Genomic DNA, 13,626 nt, shown 5'->3' on the forward strand with positions numbered 1-13,626 from the left:
TTTTTATTAGTAATTAATTTGTACAAATTCTGAACAACACAATTCCACTTTTACATTATGGGGTAGGCCTATTGTGTGTTGGCCAGTGACCCCCCCCCCAAAAAATTAATGAATGCTGTAACACAACAAATTATGAAAAGAGTAAAGGGGTTTGAGTACTTTCTGAAGGTACTGTATCTACTAATGACATTAGTGACAATGTTATGCTTCTCTCGCTTTCTCACAATTCAATTCAAAGGGCTTTATTGGCATGGTAAACATGTTTACATTGCCAAAGCGCGCGCGTGCACACACACACACACACACACACACACACACACACACACACACACACACACACACACACACACACACACACACACACACACACACACACACACACACACACACACGGACAGACAGACAGAAGTGTTCCCTGCCCCTCAATTTCTTTAATGATTCACTGGCACAGTGGAACCACCCATTCATGACGTGATCCCAACCAGTCACTGAAATCTGTAGTCTAATGCAGGACAACAGTGCTGTGCTCTGCGCTGGGATACTTGACTCGATCTGCGGGGCTTCAGTCAGTCGACAAAGACATCGCTCCGGCTGCACGCACCTGCAACAGGTGGCCTAAGCTTCGTTTTAACATTCACAAAAGGTAGGTTGATAATGTACAGAATGGACTATATAATGTTACAGTAGCCTATAGATCCTTTTATGTCTTTACATTTACGGGGAATTGTTTGAAATACAGTTTTATCATGTTCTATAACACTTTGGAAAATGTCCTCGAATCCTTTTGAAATACTTGAAATAGCCTTTGTGAAACACTCGAGGAATACAACGGTAAACACGAATAGGCTAGTAGTCGATATTAGACCTTTGATATATGTATGTTTTAGGCTGTCATCAAAGGTTTGCTGAATTTTGAGTAGTTTGTCTGCACACCATTTGCATGTATTTCACAACAATGGTGTAGTTTGAGAATATAATGCCTATAATAATTCCATACCTCTGATTAGATGGGTAATACACTTGACTGTAAATATTTATCAACCTTCAAATGAGTTTCTAACTAACTTTTCACACCTCTACTGTAGCAAAATACAATCTACTCTTGAGGACATATGACTGATCCACAAAATTGTATTTAGTTAAAGTAGAGGTTACTGTATTTATTCAGTAGACCTAAAGGTTAAACATTTCCCAAGATCAAGGAAAGAACATTTCAAAACATTCATCCATTCTTGGCAAGTGACTGTGTGGGGGAGGTTTGAATTGGTTTGAATCATGACCTAAGCCATCCTCTGCACATTTGTGGACGTGGGAATGGCAAAATAATATTTACCATGTAAACGTGTCCACTGATATGAACTCTTCAAAACACCAAATGTCCTTCGTTGTGCCTGTGTTGGGTTTCAAACCAGAACGACCAGTTTCTCAGGGTCAGACTGGCATAGGGGAACCAGCAGTAGCGTCACACACAGATGGGGGTGCTATCATATCACGATGTTCCTACTGTGTCCTTTTGTCAATGACAGGTCTATGAAACACTGATGTAGGTTCCCCGGTGAGCACGGAATGGACCAAGACAATGGCAAATTCTAATCCAGTGAGTGTTTCTGTGGTGTGGTGTCCAACCACAGACAACCAGGCCGTTGTGCAAATGGTTACTGGTTGTTTACACCACTTTGCTCCATCATTCATCTTTTTTTCTGTGTGTCATCTAGCTTAGATCACCATCCTCCACCCTCAGTGAGGTCAACCTGGGACCTTCAGCAAACCCACAGTATGTACAGTATTATTAAGAGTCATGGGTTTCAATGATCCATAATGCCATGTAGAACTGACATCTGGCAACCCTTTACCAATGGAATTGTGGTCCTAATGTCATATGCATTCATTGCAACCACAACATACACTGAGTGTACAAAACGTCCTCTCTCCATGATATAGACTGACCAGGTGAATCAAGGTGAAAGCAATGATCCCATATTGATGGCACTTGTTGAATCCACTTCAATCAGTGTAGATGAAGGGGAGGAGACAGGTTAAAGAAACGTTTTTAAACCTTGAGATAATTGCGACATGGATGGTTTATGTGCCATTCAGAGGGTGAATGGGCAAGACAAAAGATTTAAGTGCCTTTGAACCGGGTATGGTAGTAGGTGCCGGGCGCACTGGGTTTGTGTCAAGAACTGAAACGCTGCTGGGTTTTTCACGCTCAACAGTTTCCCGTATAGATCAAGAATGGTCCACCACCCAAAGTACATCCAGCCAACTTGACAACTGTGGGAAGCATTGGAGTCAACATGGGCAAGCATCCCTGTGGAATGTTTTCAACACCTTGTAGAGGGGGGGGGGGGTGCTAAATATTAGGAAAGTGTTCTTAATGTTTTGTACACTCAGTGTACATTGCTGTACATGTGCTTTTGAGGCTTGATTAAACATGTTATTTCATGGATCATATCAGTCATGTTGCGAGACGGTTGTCTCTGCCATAACCTGTTACGATAGCTGTTATGTCCATCCATATGACACAAATATCTCTATCATCATTCCTGTCTTGTTTCAGTGCCAAGCCCACTGACTTTGACTTTTTGGCTGTTATTGGAAAAGGGACCTTTGGGAAGGTAAGTCTGCTGTTTGCCTGATAAAAGGCTGCATGCCTTCATCAATGATTAACTTAGTCTATGCAGGACTGTTAAGGTTACCTTGATGAAAAGGCCAAAACCAAACAATGAAACAATCAATGAGGATAGTTTTTCACGAATTGTTCTCAGGATGAGCAGCCATTTTTAATTCTTCCAGTTCAGTCACAGTCCTTTTTCATTGTCAATTACTTTTTTCTATATTTTGTGTGACAGATAATAGAATATATTATGTGTGTACTCATTGCCCTTCTATTTTCAAGATAGGGTTATGATAAGAGAGTGTCATATTAGGAGTTGACGTTTTGAGGAAACAATCAGAAATGTACTGACAACCACCCTGCATCCAGGTCCTGCTCGCCAAGCTCAAAGCTGACAATAAATTCTATGCTGTGAAAGTTCTACAGAAGAAAGTAATCCTGAAGAAAAAGGAGGTTGGTCTATAAACGTTTAATTTGGTTATTCATTATCACAACAAACTCGCATATAGTTTATTTGTGTTCTGTTTTAAAGGTCAACTCAATTCCACTAGCAAAACCCTTCATGTCAGTATATATTTAATGTGTGTATGATTTTCATTGTGTAGCAGAAGTGGTTTAGCCTAAATCTGTGTTGTGTTTCTAAGATAACATCTAATCTAATCTAATCTGAAGTGTGTTCTGTCCTTTGTACTCCGACAGACAGATTTTACAGCCCCCAGTCTCCGTTTTGTGTTTCATACTGTACATTACCATAATCAGTAATGTTATATTCCCTGGGTTTTGTATCACTTGATAGTTATAACAATCAGCAAATGAATCTTGTGCTTTCTGAGCTACTTACAGGCACACGTTATAGCTGACTGACAGACTACTCAGTCCTGTAAAAAGAATGACTCCCTCAAGTGAAGTGTTACCTCAATGAAGCCAATTGACTTTATATACTGAGAGCCTGTTGCCTGCCTTGGAAACCAGGGCCATAGCTAAAGTGGAGAACACTAGTCAGAAGTGTGTAGGTGGCTGCACTTTCAGCAGCATAAATAACACTGAGGACCTTGTAGGAAAGAGGTGTTCTCTCTCTCTCTCTCTCTCTCTCTCTCTCTCTCTCTCTCTCTCTCTCTCTCTCTCTCTCTCTCTCTCTCTCTCTCTCTCTCTCTCTCTCTCTCTCCTCTCTCTCTCTCTCTCTCTCTCTCTCTCTCTCTCTCTCTCTCTCTCTCTCTCGTCTCTCGTCTCTCATCATGTGCTTGGGGCCAAAGCAGTGGTGGTGACAGAGGCCTGTATTCTGCTGTGTCCTGCCCTCTGCCTCGTGTCCGCTGGTTCAATGCTGCCTTGTGTCCTCCAGCAAAAGAACATCATGGCAGAGAGGAACGTGCTGCTGAAGAGCCTGAAGCATCCTTTCCTGGTGGGCCTCCACTACTCCTTCCAGACCCCAGAGAAGCTCTACTTTGTCCTCGACTATGTCAACGGCGGAGAGGTAGCTAGCTAATGGCCCTGGGTCTTGTTTCTCAGGTTTCATATGACTGTTTGGATATGGCAAATGATCAAATGAGTGGACTGTAGCAATGTTCCCAATAAGTAATCCTTTATTTATATTAAAGCTATCAAGCTATTGACAGCACAGAAGCAGCAATGCAGTGTGGCATAGCCTCAAGCCCTTGGCTCAATCAGTGTAGTGACAACAAACACATTACTCCCCTTTAATCATTGGCTCAGTCCAAAGTCTCTGTGTCACGGCGTTATTATGAGTTAATAATGTAACAGTAGTAATATTACATGCTTCGTCAGAGTCAAGCGTACTGACAGTTAAAACAACATGTCATAACTGTTTTCTCTCTCTACTTTCTCCCTCTATCTCTAACATGTCTTTCTCTCTCTCATAGCTCTTCTTCCACCTGCAGAGGGAGCGGTGCTTCTTGGAGCCGAGGGCTCGGTTCTATGCCGCTGAGGTAGCCAGTGCCATCGGCTACCTTCACTCCCTCAACATCGTTTACAGGTCAGACACAGTTTACAAGGACATATTCAGGTAGAAACAACACATTATTATGTACTGTATTGAGGTTAAGTGAAACCAAATGTATTTTTTTGTTCTTATTTAGAGATCTGAAGCCAGAGAATATTCTCTTAGACTCTCAGGTAAGTGTTGACTCATAAGTGGATATAATGTTCTTAGACTCTCAGGTAAGTGTTGACTCATAAGTGGATATAATGTTCTTAGACTCTCAGGTAAGTGTTGACTCATAAGTGGATATAATGTTCTTAGACTCTCAGGTAAGTGTTGACTCATAAGTGGATATAATGTTCTTAGACTCTCAGGTAAGTGTTGACTCATAAGTGGATATAATGTTCTTAGACTCTCAGGTAAGTGTTGACTCATAAGTGGATATAATGTTCTTAGACTCTCAGGTAAGTGTTGACTCATAAGTGGATATAATGTTCTTAGACTCTCAGGTAAGTGTTGACTCATAAGTGGATATAATGTTCTTAGACTCTCAGGTAAGTGTTGACTCATAAGTGGATATAATGTTCTTAGACTCTCAGGTAAGTGTTGACTCATAAGTGGATATAATGTTCTTAGACTCTCAGGTAAGTGTTGACTCATAAGTGGATATAATGTTCTTAGACTCTCAGGTAAGTGTTGACTCATAAGTGGATATAATGTTCTTAGACTCTCAGGTAAGTGTTGACTCATAAGTGGATATAATGTTCTTAGACTCTCAGGTAAGTGTTGACTCATAAGTGGATATAATGTTCTTAGACTCTCAGGTAAGTGTTGACTCATAAGTGGATATAATGTTCTTCGATTGTTTTCAATATCTCAACTCACTTCCTTCTCATCTTAGAGAAGATAGTTCAAGAGTTCACAATACAGGATCATATGCAGTCTGTAAGTTCCTGTAATATTGGGATGGTGCTTAAAATGTGTGTTCCAGGGCCATGTGGTACTTACAGACTTTGGGCTGTGTAAAGAGGGAGTGGAACCAGAGGCCACCACGTCCACTTTCTGTGGAACCCCTGAGGTGAGGGATAGCCCTGAGATTGTGTCTGTGCTCAATGATATGTTAAAGATAACCCATGTTTAATAGTCACATGTAGTTCTATACAGTTGAAGTCGGAAGTTTACATACAGTTAGGCTGGAGTCATGAAAACTCGTTTTTCAACACCTCCACAAATTTCTTGTTAACAAACTATAGTTTTGGCAAGTCGGTTAGGTTTTGGCAAGTCGGTTAGGACATCTACTTTGTGCATGACACAAGTAATTTTTCCAACAATTGTTTACAGACAGATTATTTCACTTATAATTCACTGTATCACAATTCCAGTGGGTCAGAAGTTTACATACGCTAAACTGACTGTCCCTTTAAACAGCTTGGAAAATTCCAGAATATGATGTCATGGCTTAAGAAGCTTCTGATAGGATAATTTACGTAATTGAGTCAATTGGAGGTGTACCTGTGGATGTATTTCAAGGCCTACCTTCAAACTCAGTGCATCTTTGCTTGACATCATGGGAAAATCAAAAGAAATCAGCCCCAAAATTGTAGACCTCCACAAGTCTGGTTCATCCTTGGGAGCAATTTCCAAACGCCTGAAGGTACCATGTTCTACCATGTTCATCTGTACAAACAATAGTACGCAAGTATAAACACCAGGGGACCACGCAGCCGTCATATCGCTCAGGAAGGAGACACGTTCTGTCTCCTAGAGATTAATGTACTTTGGTGTGAGAAAAAGTGCAAATCAATCCCAGAACAAAAGCAAAGGACCTTGTGAAGATGCTGGAGGAAACAAGTACTAAAGTATCTATATCCACAGTAAAACGAGTCCTATATCGACATAACCTGAAAGGCCGCTCAGCAAGGAAGAAGCCACTGCTCCAAAACCGCCATAAGAAATCCAGACTACGGCTTGCAACTGCACATGGGGACAAAGATCATACTTTTTTTGAGAAATGTCCTCTGGTCTGATGAAACAAAAATAGAACTGTTTTTCCATAATGACCATTGTTATGTTTGGAGGAAAAGGGGGAAGCTTTCAAGCCGAAGAACACCATCCTAACCGTGAAGCATGGGGGTGGCAGCATCATGTTGTGGGGGTGCTTTGCTGCAAGAGGGACTGGTGCACTTCACAAAATAGATGGCATCATGAGGGAGGAATACTATGTGGATACATTGAAGCAACATCTCAAGACATCAGTCAGGAAGTTAAAGCTTGGTCGCAAATGGGTTTTCCAAATGGACAATGACCCCAAGCATACTTCCAAAGTTGGAGTGGCCATCACAAAGCCCTGACCTCAATCCCATTTGTGGGCAGAACTGAATAAGCATGTGCGAGCAAGGAGGCCTACAAACCTGACTCAGTTACACCAGCTCTGTCAGAAGGAATGGGCCACAATTCACCCAATTTATTTGTGGGAAGCTTGTGGAAGGCTACCCAAAATGTTTGACCCAAGTTAAACAATTTAAAGGCAATGCTACCACATACTAATTGAGTGTATGTAAACTTATGACCCCCTGGGAATGTGATGAAATAAATTCAAGCTGAAATAAATCATTCTCTCCACTATTATTATGATATTTCACATAAAAAAGTGGTGATCCTAACTGACCTAAGACAGGGAATTTTTATTAGGATTAAATGTCAGGAATTGTGAAAAACTGAGTTTAAATGTATTTGCCTAAGGTGTATGTAAACTTCCCACTTCAACTGTATACAGTGCCTTCAGAAAGTATTCACACCGACGTTTTCCACATTCTTTTGTGTTACAAAGTGAGATAAAAATGTATTTAATTTTTTTTATTTATCTACGCTCTAGAAAAGATACTCTGTAATGTCGAAGTGGAAAGAAAAATCTAACATTTGTTTTGAATTCATGGAAAATAAAATACTAATATATCTTGACTAGATAAGTATTCAACCCCTGAGTTTGCAAATGTTAGAATCACCTCTGGCAGCGATTACAGCTGTGAGTCTTTCTGGCTAAGTCTCTAAGAGCCTAGATTGTACAATATAAGCTCTGTCAAGTTTGTTATTGATCATTGCTAGACAGACATTTTCAAGAATTGCCATTGATTTTCAAGCCAATTTGTCAAAGCTGTAACAAGGCCACTCACAAACATTCGTATTGTTAAGCATCTCCAGTGTATATTTGGCCTTGTGTTTTAGGTAGATGTTCTGCTGAAAGGTGCATATGTAATCCAGTGACTGTTGGAAAGGACCAAGAACCAAGTTTTCCTCTAGGATTTTCCTGTGCTTAGATCTATTCCATTTATTTTTATCCTAAAAAAACTCCCTAGTCCTTGCCTATAGCAAGCATACCCATAACATGATGCAGCCACCACTGTGCTAAAATATGAAGAGTGGTACTCAGTGATATGTTGTGTTGGATTTGTACCAAACATAACAGTTTCAATTCAGGACAGAAAGTATATTTCTTTGCCACGTTTTTGTCAGTATTACTTTAGAGGCTTATTGGGAATATTATTTATTCCATACAGGCTTCCTTCTTTTCACTCTGTTCTTTATGTTAGTATTATGGAGTAACTACAATGTTGTTGATCCATCCTCAGTTACCTCCTATCACAGCCATTAAACTCTGTTTTAACTGTTTTAAAATCACCTTTGGCCTCACTGTGAAATTCCTGAGCGGTTTCCTTTCTCCCCGGCAACTGAGATAGGAAGGGCGCTTGTATCTTTGCAGTGACTGGGAGTGTTGATACACCATTCAAAGTGTAATTAATAACTGCACTATGCTCGAAGGGATATTCAATGTGTATATATATATATTTTTTTACCCATCTACCAATAGGTGCCCTTCTTTGCGAATCATTGGAAAACCTCCCTGGTCTTTGTGGTTGAATCTGTTCTTGAAATTCATTGCTCGACTGAGGGACCTTACAGATAATTGTATGTGTGGGGTACAGAGATGAAGTAGTCATTCAAAAATCATGTTAAACACAATTATTGCACTGAGAGTGAGTCCATGCAACTTATTAGGTGACTTGTTGAGCACATTTTTACTGCTGAACTTATTTAGGCCATAACTAAAGGGTTGAATACTTATTGACTGAACACATTTCAGCTTGTCATTTTTATTTAATTTGTAAACATTTCTAAAAACATAATTCCACGTTGACATTATGGAGTATTGTGTGTAGATCAATAAAACAAAATCTACATTTCATCAATTTTATATTCAGGCTGTCACACAACAACATGTGGAAAATGTCTAGTGGTGTGAATACTTTCTGAAGGACCAGTATATATCTGTTTATTTAACTCTCTCTGTCTCTGTAGTATTTGGCCCCTGAGGTTCTGCGTAAGGAGCCCTATGACCGCACAGTGGACTGGTGGTGTCTGGGAGCTGTGCTCTATGAGATGATCTATAGTCTTGTACGTTTTTCAATCATATATGGCTACTGTACTTAGCGCAATCTACATAAATGTCCAATTATGTTACCAACTTCAGGAAATGCTTCTTGAGTAGCTGGCTGCTACAGTACTGTGTCTGTTCTCTGCTCTACTCACCCTGTTTCTGGTTTTCTAGCCCCCGTTCTACAGCCGGGACGTGTCAGAGATGTACGATGGCATCCTACACAAGCCTCTGCCGCTGCCCCCAGGGAAGTCAGGCGCTCTCTGTAGTCTGCTCCAGGGCCTCCTGCAGAAAGACCAACACCGCAGGTTGGGAGCCATTGCTGACTTTGTGAGTCACTGACTGGACCATGTCCATGGACCATGGCATCTTATTCCCTTTCAAATAAAATATATAATGTTATTTGTCACATACACATGGTTAGCAGATGTTAATCCCGAGTGTAGTGAAATGCTTGTGCTTCTAGTTCCGACAATGCAGTAGTAACCAACGAGTAATCTAACCTAACAATTCCACAACTGCTACCTTATACACACAAGTGTAAAGGGATAAAGAATATGTACATAAAAATATATGAATGAGTGATCGTACAGAACGGCATAGGCAAGATGCAGTAGATGGTATAGAATACAGTATATACATATGAGATGAGTAATTTAGGGTATGTAAACATAAAAGTGGCATAGTTTAAAGTGGCTAACGATACATGTATTACATAAAGATGGCAAGATGCAGTAGATGATAAAGTACAGTATATACATATGAGATGAGTAATGTAGGGTATGTAAACATTATATTAAGTGGCATTGTTTAAAGTGGCTAGTGATACATTTTTTACATCAATTTCCATTATTAAAGTGGCTGGAGTTGAGTCAGTATGTTGGCAGCAGCCACTCAATGTTAGTGGTGGCTGTTTAACAGTCTGATGACCTGTATCACCAGGCGGTGATACAGCCGGACAGGATGCTCTATATTGTGCATCTGTAGAAGTTTGTGAGTGCTTTCGGTGACAAGCTGAATTTCTTCAGCCTCCTGAGGTTGAAGTGGCGCTGCTGCACCTTCTTCACAATGCTGTCTGTGTGGGTGGACCAATTCAGTTTGTCCGTGATGTGTACACCAAGGAACTTAAAACTTACTACCCTCTCCACTACTGTCCCGTCGATGTGGATAGGGGCGTGCTCCCCCTGTTTCTAGCCCTACGTGGGCTCTGATTATTAGTAGTCCACTGTACGCCATTTCTGCACTGGAGTAAAGTACTTAAGGAAAACTACTTTAAGGTACTACAAAAGTCATTTCTTGGGGTATCTGTACTTAACTATTTATACTTCTGACAACTTTTACTTTTCTACATTCCCCCCCAAAATAATGAACTTTTTTAAACGGTCCAATTCACACTTATCAAGAGAACACCCCTGGTCATCTTTACTGCCTCTGATCTGGTGGACTCACTAAACACACATGCGTCATTTGTAAATGTTTGAGTGTTGGTGTGTTCTCCTGGCTAGCCATAAATTTAAAATATAAGAAAACGGTGCCCTCTGGTTTACTTAATATAATGAATGTGAAATGATTTATACTTTTGATATTGATACTTAAGTATATTTAAAACCAAATATTTAGACTTTTACTCAACTAGTATTTTACAAGGTGACTTTCACTTTTATTTGTCATTTTATTAAGGCATCTTTACTTTTACTCAAGTTTGATAATTGGGTACTTTCTCCACCACTGCATTTCTGAAGCACACTATGCCATTGCCGTTTACTGTTTCACACATTTTGAGTGAGTTATACACTGGTCATGTCTTATATCATCCTGAAATGTTTTTGTTTTTTACAGCTACAAATAAAGAACCATGTGTTCTTCTCCCCGATTAACTGGGATGATCTGTACCACAAGAGAATCACTCCTCCATACAACCCAAATGTGGTGAGTTGTTTGTGCTGCCAGCTGTTTCTTACCATCTTCTATAACTAAAAAAAAAAAAATGTAAAACTTTCTTTCACTACCTCATCTTAGTAACTTTCAATCTTACCTCTTTTCTCTAGCACTCCCCTCTATTTCCTAACAAGTCCCCTCTCTCTTCTCCTTTAGAAAGGGCCAGCAGACACACAGCACATAGACCCAGAGTTCACCAGAGAGATGGTGCCTAACTCAGTGGGCTGCACCCCTGAGCTCAACGCCGGCACCAGCAGCTCTAACGCATTCAATGGCTTCTCCTACGTTTCTGGTGAAGACAGCTTCCTTTGAGACAGGAAGGTTCCTCACAGCACCACCACTGTCGAGGTCGAAGTTACCCGTAACCACCACATATCTACAATTCGATTCCTTAACTGCAAATCCTAACCTTAAAGTCAGGAGGATAAACATATATTTTACCCTGGATTCAACTTCATTGGCCACGGTCATAGAAATGGAGCACATTGAATATCATGCATTTTTGCGTAGGTGAAGCAAGAAAGAGATGTTGTAAGAAAACATTTAAATGCACCACCCAACTGTTGCTTTTTCTGTAGGTGACTGCCCTATGAATTATATTTATATGAACTCGTCTCTGCTTGAATTCTCATTTCATGACAAAGTCTTTTGGCACATCCAATCATGCTGGACTTTTTATTTGCTAGCAGACAGATGTTGATTTAATTATTCTTTCACTACAACGTAAAGTCAACCGTGCGACTACATAAAGGACATGTAGATACAGTACACACTCCGAGATGCTATGTGTAGAAGGTAAAGCTAGGTTCTATGGAAAGTTGTGGTGTATGGATTAAGATGGTCTGATTATCACTAGAACAGGGAGACACAAATGTGTGTGAAACTCTAGTTGAACCCATTCCTCTGCTCTTTAAGTGCTGCTTTTAATACAAGCACTGTGGACTTTCCAAACATTTCTTATTCTTAAACTCGTTTGTTGAAAATATACATTTTTGCACATTGATTTGTGAACATGCTGTTTCTATTATATCACTGACTTTTAGTAGAGTACATAAAGGCTTGACTCAAATGTTGCGTCCAGGAATGCTTAACAGCAACATAAACCTATGCCAGATTATTCTCACAGCTGTAAAGGTGCATGCCATGGTGCTATTAACCTTGTTAAACAAAACATGTGATTGTGTCAGCACAATGGGTGACATTAAAGACTGTTGACATGCCAACACCATCTTAAAGATGACTGACATTCAATGAAGCCCAGTTACAAGTATGTGTACATAACTTCACCATAAATCACTTCCCTACCCATATGTTTACCGTGTCTTGCATTGACAGATTTTCCATCGATTAAACTTCGAAATCAAAAACCTACACTATGATGAAATAATGACTAAAAACATTTTTCTTTATTTCTCAAAACGTTTCATTTTCATCAAACAAAACAAGGAATACATCAAAATAAAGAAAATCAATTAAAAACATGACAAAAGGCAAGACAGGGATCAGTGACTGGCAGAGAACATCCTGAACAGCTCATCACATTCATTTCACGCTGCACAGAGGACATGCGTGTGTTTTCCCTAAGTGTCAACACACAGAGGTGTTCATCCATGAACAATGACAACAAGACTTTTGAGTGGGACCCTGGTGCCTGACAACAAACATCTAAACAGAGACAGGTGTTCAACCTTGTGATTTCATAGAACCAGGATCGCACTGTCAACCCATGCATTTCCTGTTTTGGGATGTATTGTGAGTACGTGTGTGTGTGTGTTTGTGTGTCCATCCTATTTTTTGTAATTCCGCTTGCTTAAGAAAAAGCCGATGAGCAGCAGGACCACAAAGATGGCCAGGAAGATGCCCAGGGCCACACAAGAGGGCAGAGGGTGAGGAGGGAACGCCCCATACACATACACACTGAACGTAGTGGTCAGCATGCAGTAGCTGCAGAAACACAGAAACAGTCAATATCATCAGAAATATTACAAGATCAATGACAATCCAGTTTTAATATGTACTATAGAATATGTATGGTATACAAATAGTATACTGGCTATGTATTATGGGTCTTTCCCAAAATTATATGAAAGTATTCAACGACCGTGGTAACGAAACGCCCTCCTGAAAGAGGCTGTTTACCCTCCTAGTCCACACTGACCTGTAGCTAGGATCCACCACTATGACTCTGAACACGTACATCCCATTGTAGTTGGGAAACAAGACTCTGTTTCTTGTGCCCATGTTGAGGACCTGATACTGGGCTTCTGGGTCAGTGAGGGGCGGACCATCAGAATCCTTGCAGCTCTTATAATTCTTAACCAGGAAGAGGAGAAAGATAAACCCCACTGAGAAATTATGCTCGGTAGCCAGGTACAAATCAAGCAGAGGGATGAATGTATGCAATCTTAATGAGAGGACAAGGATAATGTATCGACATTTGATAAGTTTATGAATATGTTGGAGGAATATTCAATTACATTGTGGTAAATAGAGCTAGATAAGTTCCTCCCTCAGGATACATGCTATATGATTATGGTTACAGTGCAAGGAGCCTCTAGTCTACAGTGCTGTGTTAACAAATTCCTATCAACCATTATTGAGTGGTGATAAAGTATGAATTCAATTGAATTGTTATAGAATGTGTACATACATTCCTGGTCCAGGCAGTGTTTGGGTTAGGTTGATATTTCTGCTGGCTCAGCA

At 40.2% G+C, this 13,626-nt stretch overlaps 1 protein-coding gene across 1 annotated transcript; it reads left to right on the forward strand.

Annotated features, from left to right (window-relative positions):
• Positions 1–488: 488 nt before the first annotated feature.
• On the forward strand, positions 489–12,231 carry LOC124045735 (serine/threonine-protein kinase Sgk2-like). Its single transcript, XM_046365299.1, has 13 exons — positions 489–643; positions 1,527–1,597; positions 1,716–1,774; positions 2,561–2,618; positions 2,987–3,070; positions 3,957–4,088; positions 4,495–4,607; positions 4,711–4,747; positions 5,545–5,631; positions 8,910–9,005; positions 9,160–9,315; positions 10,825–10,914; positions 11,080–12,231. The coding sequence occupies exons 2-13, from the start codon at positions 1,580–1,582 to the stop codon at positions 11,233–11,235; spliced, it is 1,086 nt and encodes a 361-aa protein (XP_046221255.1). The 5' UTR covers positions 489–643; positions 1,527–1,579; the 3' UTR covers positions 11,236–12,231.
• Positions 12,232–13,626: the final 1,395 nt, after the last annotated feature.

The sequence above is a fragment of the Oncorhynchus gorbuscha genome, linkage group LG10 (genome assembly GCF_021184085.1).
Source record: "Oncorhynchus gorbuscha isolate QuinsamMale2020 ecotype Even-year linkage group LG10, OgorEven_v1.0, whole genome shotgun sequence".
Classification (NCBI taxonomy): domain Eukaryota; kingdom Metazoa; phylum Chordata; class Actinopteri; order Salmoniformes; family Salmonidae; genus Oncorhynchus; species Oncorhynchus gorbuscha.